This window comes from Chlorella variabilis (assembly GCF_000147415.1).
Source record: "Chlorella variabilis unplaced genomic scaffold CHLNCscaffold_14, whole genome shotgun sequence".
NCBI classification, from domain to species: Eukaryota; Viridiplantae; Chlorophyta; class Trebouxiophyceae; order Chlorellales; family Chlorellaceae; genus Chlorella; species Chlorella variabilis.
The window spans coordinates 1,204,417-1,214,097 of NW_005435074.1; the positions used below are offsets into that span (position 1 = coordinate 1,204,417).

At 64.9% G+C, this 9,681-nt stretch overlaps 4 protein-coding genes across 4 annotated transcripts in view; 3 read left to right on the forward strand and 1 right to left on the reverse strand.

The window, feature by feature from the left end:
* Positions 1 to 826: 826 nt before the first annotated feature.
* CHLNCDRAFT_24970 (hypothetical protein) lies at positions 827 to 2,737 on the forward strand (the record flags this gene model as incomplete). Its single annotated transcript, XM_005846309.1, has 6 exons — positions 827 to 987; positions 1,319 to 1,512; positions 1,674 to 1,777; positions 1,923 to 1,991; positions 2,130 to 2,246; positions 2,348 to 2,737. 6 exons carry the CDS (start codon positions 827 to 829, stop codon positions 2,735 to 2,737), a joined length of 1,035 nt encoding a protein of 344 aa, XP_005846371.1.
* A 1,655-nt stretch (positions 2,738 to 4,392) lies between these two features.
* Positions 4,393 to 4,760, forward strand: CHLNCDRAFT_15558 (hypothetical protein; the record flags this gene model as incomplete). Its single annotated transcript, XM_005846310.1, has 2 exons — positions 4,393 to 4,542; positions 4,665 to 4,760. Coding segments are annotated over 2 exons (246 nt in total), but the record flags the coding sequence as incomplete, so codon positions are not given.
* A 12-nt stretch (positions 4,761 to 4,772) lies between these two features.
* On the reverse strand, positions 4,773 to 7,347 carry CHLNCDRAFT_58318 (hypothetical protein; the record flags this gene model as incomplete). The annotated part of the gene is made up of 8 exons (XM_005846478.1): positions 4,773 to 5,338; positions 5,430 to 5,662; positions 5,818 to 5,955; positions 6,115 to 6,310; positions 6,520 to 6,718; positions 6,876 to 6,967; positions 7,074 to 7,172; positions 7,282 to 7,347. The coding sequence occupies 8 exons, from the start codon at positions 7,345 to 7,347 to the stop codon at positions 5,132 to 5,134; spliced, it is 1,230 nt and encodes a 409-aa protein (XP_005846540.1). The 3' UTR covers positions 4,773 to 5,131.
* A 357-nt stretch (positions 7,348 to 7,704) lies between these two features.
* Positions 7,705 to 9,681, forward strand: part of CHLNCDRAFT_36152 (hypothetical protein) — a gene marked incomplete at its 3' end in the record, with an annotated part of 4,996 nt that continues 3,019 nt past the window's right edge. The window contains exons 1-8 of the mRNA XM_005846311.1: positions 7,705 to 7,958; positions 8,089 to 8,164; positions 8,252 to 8,289; positions 8,501 to 8,596; positions 8,763 to 8,838; positions 8,955 to 9,074; positions 9,190 to 9,234; positions 9,417 to 9,550. Of these exons, the coding sequence (XP_005846373.1) occupies positions 7,783 to 7,958; positions 8,089 to 8,164; positions 8,252 to 8,289; positions 8,501 to 8,596; positions 8,763 to 8,838; positions 8,955 to 9,074; positions 9,190 to 9,234; positions 9,417 to 9,550 (761 nt within the window). The 5' untranslated portion in view covers positions 7,705 to 7,782. The remainder of the gene's footprint in view (positions 7,959 to 8,088; positions 8,165 to 8,251; positions 8,290 to 8,500; positions 8,597 to 8,762; positions 8,839 to 8,954; positions 9,075 to 9,189; positions 9,235 to 9,416; positions 9,551 to 9,681) is intronic.

Here is a 9,681-nt window from a genome sequence, read left to right on the forward strand (position 1 = left end):
ATCGTGTGCCGCGTGGTGGAGATCAAGCGGCCCTTTGGCGTGACCATGTACCGGCTGCGGAGCGGAGCTGGAGTGGTGGAGGGTATGCATCAGGCCAGCAGGCTATCTAAGGCGCCACCCAGCCTGGCCAGCGAGCTGACCTTCAGCGGCACGGCGCAGCGAGGAGTGCCTGTGGTGTCTCTCAATGTGGCGATGGCGGCGCAGCCCGGCGGCGGCAAGGCAGCCGTGCGCTGCGGCTGCCGCGGCGCCTGCACCCGGAACTGCAGCTGCAAGAAGAATGGTGCGCGGTGTGGGCGGCACTGTGGCTGTATAACCGGTAAGGGTGGCAATTGCAAGAACCATTGAAGAAGTGTGCCTTGTACGCTTTGCCGTCTCCGCTGAAAGGTGCTGCCGCCTGTGGCGGCTTCATATTTCCTGTTCATTTCTGTTGTTCGGTCTCTCTGTTCGTGTTGGTTGGCTTGTAAGAGTTGTATTTCTGACGCTAGAGAGGTGAGATGACAGCGGGAGCGTTGAAGCGTGCATGCCATCACGTGTGCAAGCAGCCCCGCTCCGCCCCGCTCAACCCTCAAACATGGCTCTATGGGGTCAGTTCACGTATGGGAGGGGAGCGCCGCGCGGGCTGCCAGGAGCGAGCGGGGGCGGGGGTTGCCCAATCGGGAGGGTGCCACATCAGGGGGCAACACCCTGTTGCCCCCTGATGTTCCGGTGTTCCGGTCGGAGCGGTCGGAGCAGCTGCTTTTGGTTCATACTCTTTGTCTATCTGTGTGCTGATAAGATGCGTTCGGTGGTGGCCCGTGAGCGGGGCATGCGCTGTTGAGGCGTCACCATGCTAGACTGGCTGCTGGGGCTCGGGGGATCGCCCAAGATCCGCCCGAAGCACCTGCAGGATATCGTGGAGCAGTTGCTCTCGCAGCAGCGGCCCGGCAGCGGGGAACAGCCCTTCCCCCTGAATGAGAGAGAGCTGAAGCGGCTATGCGGCGCGGCCAAGTGAGGTTTAGGGGGGGAGGTGCCCAGCAGCGCCGCCGCTTGGGGGCCGCCTGCTGCCGGCGCCCGCGGGCACGCTGCCCCGCAACGCTGCCCCGCAACACACACCGTGTGTGCGTCGCTGCTGCGACCTGTTGGGGTTTGTGTGAGGCTGCTGCAGCCTGGGTGCTGGGTGCTGCTCTCTGCATTTGTAACTGATCGGAGGCAGCTGAGTTGCAACTGCGATGCCTCTGCCCCTGGACCCTCGCCGCTCCGTCCTCCCCTTGTTGCTGCAGCACCACAGGGCCTGGTTCACAATTGTTGCTTACGAGTGCCGCTACCGGTGTGCCTGCAGGGAGGTGCTGCTGAAGGACCCCTCTCTGGTTGAGCTCAGGACCGACGCGCAGGTGGTGGTGGTGGGCGACCTGCACGGCCAGTACCAGGACTTGCAGCGCATCTTTGAGCGGCTGGGGCGGCCGGGCAGCGACCCCAAGGTGTGGGTGTTCCTAGGAGACTACATCGACGGGGTGAGGCGGGGGATGAGGGGCTGTGGGGTGCAGGGTGCATGGGCGCGGGCGGCAGTGCAGGCGGCGATGGTGATGGCAGTGCAGGCGGCGATGGCGGTGGCAGTGCAGAGGCCTGCCTGCCTGCCTGGCACGCTGGGCCGCCGGATCCGCCATCGACTCTGTCGGGTGCCCTGCTGCGCGCAGGGCCCATGGGTCTGGAGATTGTGGCCACACTGCTGGCGCTCAAGCTGCGGCACCCCACCCAGGTCTTCATGCTCCGCGGCAATCACGAGTGCAGCGAGATCACGGTGGGCGGCGGGCAGGCGCTGGTGCCCGGGCCGAGCCTGATGCCTGCCCAGGAGCAGCGCGCAATGCCGCACCACTGCTTCGCGCCCGTACTCCAGGCTTGTATCATGCTGCTGCTGCTGCTGCTGCTGCGGTGCCTCCCTGCAGGTGCTGTTTGGTTTCTGCGGGGAGTGCCAGCGGCGCAGCACGCTGGCGGTGTGGGAGGCCGTCATGCAGGTGGATTGCCTGCCGCAGCTGGGTTGCTGCCTGCTGTCTGTTACACCGCCCCAGCGCACGGCTCCCAGGTTGGCAGGTGGCTCGCCAGCCAAGCTCCCGCCCAGCCCAGCCGCATCTGCCTGCATGCCTGTCCAACAGGTATTTGACGCGCTGCCCCTGGCGGCCCAGCTCAACGGCAGCGTGTTTCTGTGCCACGGCGGCATCAGCCCCCACCTCAAGCGGCCGCAGGACATCAACGAGATACGGCGCCCGCTGGTGAGGGCGGTTGTATACTGGCGCCGCCGACTGCCCCCCCGCTAGGTCCAGTGCCATGCTGCTTGACGCTCTGCCTGCCTGCCCCATGCACGTGCCTGCAGGATGTGAACCCCAACGGCGAGGGCCTGCTGTGCGACCTGCTGTGGGCCGATCCCAGCGCCAACATCAGTGGCTGGTGCCCCAACCCGCGCGGCGTCTCCTACGTCTTTGGCCTGGACGTGGCGCAGCGGTGGATGCGGGACAACGGGCTGCGCGCCATCGTGCGGGCGCACATGGTGCAGCAGACGGGGTTTGAGGTGCTGGGCAACAACGAGGTCATGACGGTCTTCTCGGCGGCAGACTATCGCGAGTCGGGTGGGTGGCCTGGCCTGGCCTTGGATGTGGGCCCTGTGGGGACAGGAGCAGGGGTGAAGGCGCTTGCCGCGAGCCAGCCATGTTGGATGTTCTGGTCGACCGGCTGGCTGCCTGGCTGCGCGGGCTGGCGTGGGTGACCAGTGCATGCATGGCATGGAGGCCTGGCATACGTCTACTTTGGCCGCCCAGCGGCCGTGCTCCCCACTGCCCGGCGGCGGGCTCCCATTGAGCCTGGTGCACTGCATGCCCCTCGGATCACCTGCCCCCACCTGGCGCAGGCAACACGGGCGCGGTCCTGGTGATTGCGGCCTCCCTGGACTTTGAGTTTGTGACCTTTGTGCCCAAGCGGCCGCAGCCCACCGATGGCGGCCTGCTGGAGCTGGAGGAGGCAGGGGCCGGCAGCATGGGCGGGGCGCCGGAGCCCAACAAGTGTAGCACCCCGCTGCCGCCGCTGCCGCCAGACACAGTCCCGCCAGACGGCATGGGCGTGTACCTGCCGGGGCCCGCCCCGCGGCGCTCGCCATTTGCAGCGGCGGCCGAGGTGGAACACAGCGCAGAGGGAGCAGCTGCGGTAGCGGTAAAGGAAGCCACGCCAGCCAGCCAGGCACTGCTGGAGGTGGGCCTACTTGGGAGTTGGCAGCGGTGCGGTGGTGGCTGGTGATGTTTTCGGGGATGCTGATGTGCTTGGCTGGTGCCATGTGTGCGCAGGAGGTGACTGAGGAGCACGTTGTCATAAAGCAAGTCAGCTCGGTAAGTGCTTGTCGACGCTGCCTTGGCCGGGCACGTGCAGGGCAGGCAGCGTCACAATGGTCGGCACCCGGCATGCCCGACACAGACAAACACACGTGTGTATTCCGCTGCGCAGGATCAGAACCTGCTCGACCTGGTGCGGCGCCCTTCCGAGGGGCTGCAGGAGTTGAGTAAGCTGGGCCGTGTGCCAGCACAAACGCTGGCGCGCACCTCCCCAGGGGCTCGCGCAGCACTGGCGCGCGGATCAGCAGGCAGCCAAGAAGTGCGGACCTGAAGTTGACCACCTGGCGATGCGGCGCTTCCCCTCTGCACAGCCCTCTTCCGACGCTGAGCTCCCTGCCGAGCAGGTTGTTCCTGCGGGTATGTCACTGCGGCAACATTGCAGTGCTGTGGTGCCCTTGCACGAGGAACAGCACACCCAAAGGTTACCTATCTTTGACTAGCGCGCTTCTGGGCATTGCCAGGTGCGGAGGCAATTGTGCGTGCGTCTGTTTTACACTACTGTCCTTTTCCTTGATCTCTCTCCTCACCTTCCTCTGCGCATCCTCTCTCTCTCTTCTGGCAACCTCCACCAAGGCCAATTCTCTTTCTATTCTGAAGCGGTCGTTCCCACCGGAATGCCGTCCCTGCACATGCCATTTCTTCTGGAACATCAGAGCTGAAACCTTGCGGGTTGATTGGTGGGCTGCATGTATTGTTGTTGCAACAAGCCGCTGCTGAGGTGGCGACGGCGGGCGCATGACTTGGTTGCCACTCTGGTCTCTCCGCTCTGCCATCAATTCGCTCACTAAACGGTGTGATCAGCAAAGCGCGGAGCGACAGTCACACGATCGGCTGCAACCTGCTGCAAACCAGGTGAACAGGGCTGCCTCTGTTTACCTCCTGGGTTGTGTGTCGATCTGCGACGCCCAGCCGCACGTGCACCGGCCCAGCTAGCTCAGGTTTGACCAACTCGCCGCCGCTGCTGCCGCCGCCGGGGCGCTGAGGCCAGGCGTCAGCTGGTCTGCACTCCTCAGCTGCAGGATAGCCAGAAATGTCGGAGGCTGACAAACGTACATTGAAGGTCAAAACAGGCGTGGTGAAGCGGCTGCGCAAGGAGCTGGACATGTATCAGCAGGAGGTGCAGACGGAGCAGGCCAAGGTGCAGAAGCTCAAGAATGAGGGAGCGGACCCGCACGACATCAAATATGCAGTAGGCCTGGCTGCTGACCAACCCACCGCTGCTGCATCGCCCTGCTTGCCTTTGTTACCAACCCGGGGGAATGGCTGTCCAGCAAGCTGGTGCTAACCACCACCCTGGGTGGCGGGCTGCAGGAGAACATCCTCGCCGAGTCTAGTGCGATGCTGCCCGACACTCGGCAACGCTTGGAGGAGGCCTTTCGTGAGCTGCAGGGCACAGCGGTGAGCTATGCTGCATCGCCAGCCTGGCTGTATGTTACAGTAGTAGCAGTGCTGGCAGTGCTGAGCGTACAGCATGCATGGCACTCCATCACCGCAGCTGCAGCCCACCCAGCAGGCTGTCCCTCCCCTGACTGCCTGCTGCAGGAGGAGCTGGGCAGCAGCTTGTCGGGCAGCGAGGAGCTGGCACAGGCGGAGGAGCAGGTTGCAGCAGTGCAGCAGCTGTTCACGTGAAGGCAGTGGATCACGCAGCGGGGGCAGAGATCAACTGAGGAAATCAAAGGGAAAGCGATCGTGAGAATGTAAAAGAAAAGAGCTTTGGAGAAAGGGTCACTTGGTCACAACGTCGCAGAATGGCGGAGTGGCCTGACTGAACCTGCCGGTCAGTGCCGCACATGTGCAGCGGCATATGCGGCGGCGCTGCCGCCATAGGCCCCTGCCGAGGCCGCGCCGCTTTGGTATGCAGAGCTGCGGCTCTTTGACCGCGAAGCCGCCTTGGCCGCTTCCCGCTCCTTCTGCGCCTTGCGCAACTCCTTCTTGCGCTTCACAATCTCCAGGTACAGCCGGTCCCGGTACTCGCTGATGGAGTACTGCAGGACGGGCAGCCGAAGCGTCGTGGGTTGGGATCCTTCCAAACCATTCCAACGTCTGCCATGCGCGAGGCCTGCCCGCCAGCCCCACCTTGGTGTTGTCGTCGATGGGGATGGTGATGGTGGCGGGCGCCACGGGCTCGTCGTGGGGGTTGTGGAACTGCGCACAGTAGGGGTGCCGCAGCGCCTCCTCCGGCGAGATGCGCTTGTCAGGGTTGAAGTGCAGCAGGCGCTGCAGCAGGTCCAGCGCCTCAGGCGAGGCGGAAGGAAAGGTGGCCTCCAGACGCGGCGTAGGCGGCGCTCGCATTGACTCCAGCATCGTGGCTGCACCACACAGGAGGCACGCGCGCCGGCACCGCCTGAGGTTTGATAGTAACGCGCTGCCTCGAGTGTCAGCCAGCAAGCCAAAGGCACATGAAGCCACCAGGGCACATGCCAGCCGGTTGGATTCCAGCAGCATCCCCCCTTCCCCTGCCCACCTGCAAAAGGCGACTGTATGGAGTCGATGTCCTGCGGGCTGGGCCGCCCCGTCACCTCCAGAATGCGGTCAAGCTGGTTCATGGTGGACGTGCCCGGGAAAATGGGCTTGCCATTGATCAGCTCCCCCAGAATGCAGCCTGCAGGTGGCACACGGCGCAACACAGTCGCAGAACCGGCGGTGCTGCTGGTGCAGGGAGAAGGCAGCACCGCCAGGCCATGTGCCCAGCCGCACCCTCCCCACCACCACCTCGCACACCCAGGGCATTGAACCCCACCGGCACCACCCCAGCACGCACCACAGGCCCACATGTCCACTCCGTAGGTGTAGCGGTGCGAGGAGAGCAGGATCTCGGGGGCGCGGTACCACCGGGTGGCCACATAGTCGGTCAGCACCGGGTTGCCCTCCTCCGTCTGCAGCTGCGCTACCGACCGCGCCAGCCCAAAGTCCGCCATCTTCACCTGGCACTCGCTGTTCAGAAGCACGTTGCTGGGCTGCAGGCGGGCAGCAGGGCGCACGGATCAGGGCTGTGCAAGCCATGCGTCGTGCAAAACGTGCCGTAGCAATCTGAGTCATGTTTGCGGCATGGAGAGCAGGCCCGGCGGTGCCTGTGTGGATGCCACCTCCCAGGGGCTACGTGCACCGCGGCAGCAACGCCCACACTTGGTGCCTGGCTCGTTGTGACACCCTGCCCTGCCCACACCCCTGCCTGCTCCTGGCTGCTGCCCTCCCAGCCCATCAGCACCTTGATGTCGCGGTGCAGCAGCTGCGCGGAGTGCATGAACTTGAGGGAGCGAAAGATCTGGTACATGATGTACTGCTTGTGCACCTCCTCCAGGATGTTGGCGCGGATGACGGCATGCAGGTCGGTCTCCATGTACTCAAACACCAGGTAGATGTCCCTGCGGGCACCCAAGCAACGCCATGCACACACTTACAACACACCCCACCCAAGGCAGCACCTGCAGGTGGGCTTTGCACCGCAGGTCGATCCATGAAGCGGCAGTACACTCTCTGTTTGCTGGGCAGGCCACCGACGGCCGATGCCCGACCACCCACCGGTCGTTGTCTGCCTTCAGCACGTTGAGTAGCCTGATGATGTTCTCGTGGTTGTTCATTTCTTGGAGGAACATGATCTCCCTAAACGTGCGCTGCAGCAGCACATGGTGCGGCCCCCGAAATGAGCAACAGCTGGGCATTGCAATGCAAGGCTGCATCACCACAGCAAGTGCCGCCGGCTGCCAGCAAAAATCGCACCTGCGCATCAGTGGCATTCTGGAACGCATCGAAAATCTTCTTTAGCGCTACGGTCTCCTTGGTCTTCTTGTCAATGGCCTTCCACACGATGCCATACGCCTGCAGGGTGTTTGAATGTGCAGCAGAGCAGGTAAACCAACGTGCGTGCAGGCAGCAGGCGGCGCAGCTCAACAACGGCACGGCGGGCGGCCCGGCGGCAGATGCTCACCCCTTTCCCCAGCCGCTGTTGAACTTCATATTTCTTCAGCACGTGCTTGTCAATCTCCTCCGACATATCGCCGTGCCTGCTCCCCGAGCCCCCGGCTACTGCCACTCAAAAAGCGGTTGGGCTGCCTGAGCCCACCCCGCTGCGCTGCCGCTGCGGCACCTGTCGCTGCTGGCTGAGAGCGTGGCGGGGCCGCCTGTTGACTGCCCGGGGCTTCGTTATAAACTGAAGAAGGCCAGTCAGCTGGCGCAGGCTGGGGGCGGCGCGGTGCTCTGTGGGGTGTATGATTCGCCGGGCTGGTGACGGTGTGGGCCGGAGGGCAATCATTTTGGACATCCCAATTTGCAGTACTGTACTGCACCTGGCGCGCCGAATTCGCAGGGGAACGCGTCAGAGAGCAGCCTTGAGCATCGAAACGCGTTCGCACTCCCCCAGCCTCTGTCTCGGGAGCCTCTTGCACCCCTCCCGACACTCATTCGCCTGCATCTTCAGCCGTGACACACAATGCCGCGGCCAGTGGATGCTCGGGACAAGCAGCTGATAGAGGCGCCATGCAGGGAGGTGCTGCTAGGTGCTATCTCGCCAATGGATGACGCAGCGCGGGAGCGAGCTCGCAGCACCTTTGATAGCAATGAGCTGGCCGCCTTCCTGCACGATGGCGAGGACAAGCTGCAGCGCAGGTGCGGTGTGGGCCATCGCCTGATGGCGGAGCGGCGCAAGGCGGCGACGACCGCTGCCGCCAGTTCTCATTCACCCGCACCCTGGTTCTTGGCGCTGGCCTGACCTACCCGAACCCCAAGCACAGTGCAGGGAGGAGCTGGTGAAGCTGCTGTCGAGCCAGCCCTGGGGCGACAAGACGCACCGCTATTTTCTGACGAGGGAACAGGTTGGCGGGATGCCGAGCTCCCACTCTTGGAGGGCGGAACCTGTCGCGCTGAGGCAGCGACTCACTCAATCTCCCTCGTTGCCGCAGGAGTATGTCGGCGGTCTGAAGGCGATGGTGGGCATGTGGTGCGTCTCCTTGCGTCTGCCCGCTTGGCTGGGGCGTTTTTTTTGCTTCCAACAGCAGCCGGCTCGTTCGTGTGGTGCCAGAGCTTGTCCCAACATCAGGGGCTCATTGTGACCCCCCATGGAGCTTCAAGTGCCCAGTCCGTTGCTTTGTCTCTGCTCCAGATGCCGTCCGATCCCCACCCCACCCCACCCCATGCCCGCCCGCCTGCAGGCAGCAGATGCGCCAGGGCCGCCTGTCTCTGGAGGACGGCATCGCCATGCGATCGCTGGCCTACTTCCCCGGCGGCCTGGAGCTGCACATCGGCATGTGCGTCACGCTGTGCACGCCCAGCACACGGGCAGCGCCCCACTAGCCAGCCAGCAGTCGTGGGCCCTCCCCCGGGTTCCAGCGTCAGCGCCATGGTGGTGTGACAAGCTCCCGGCAGGCGCCGCCTGCTCATCACCCCCTCTGCCTGCCTCTCTGTTGGCCGCAGGTTCATCCCCACGCTGCTCAGCCAGGGCACCCCCGAGCAGCAGGCCAAGTGGCTGCCCATGTCCAACCGCCTTCAGGCGCGTGGGTGTGAACTCAATCACCGGCCACACGGCCCCTGCACCCATTGCCACCACGCTGCCCCGTGCCCACGCTTCCCGACCACGTGTGCAGCTGCCGCCCGCCCCGCCCGCAGATCATCGGCACCTACGCCCAGACCGAGCTGGGGCACGGCACCTTTGTGCGCGGCCTGCAGACGGTGGCCGTGTACGACGAGGCCTCCCGCGAGTTTGTGGTGCACACCCCCAGCCTGGAGGTGAGTGAGCGCACGCCTGCCCACGCCTGCCTCCCTACAGCAGAGTGCCTGCCTGGCTTTGAGCCTTGGAACTGAGAGACGGTGCTCATCGAGCACACCCCGCCGACTGCCGCAGGCCCACAAGTGGTGGCCGGGCGGCTTGGGCAAGACGGCCACGCATGTGAGCGGGCGGGCGGGCAGGGCGGGCAGCTGGGCCGCCGCCGCCGTTCTGTGCGGGTCGGGCCGCTGTCAGGGTGCTTTGCCTGCTGTCGTGCCTCCCTCAAAGCGCCTCCTGCTGCCACTGCTTGCTGACAGCCTGGACGCTCTCTGCCTGCCGCGTGCCACCGCCCCCGCCCCCTGCAGGTCATCCTCATGGCCCGCCTGTTTGCCCAGGGGCGCGACTACGGCCCCCACGCCTTTGTCGTCCAGATCCGAGACATGGCCACCCACCTGCCGCTGCCGGGCATCACCGTGGGCGACATCGGGCCCAAGATGGGGTCAGCTGGGGGAGGGAGGGCGGGGGGGGGGGCATCAGGCATGGGGGCATGTGCTGGGTTGTGCGGCTGCCTGCCTCGCGTGCGCAGGCTGCCACGGCCCCCTGCCTGCTCCACAGCGCTGCCACCCTCCC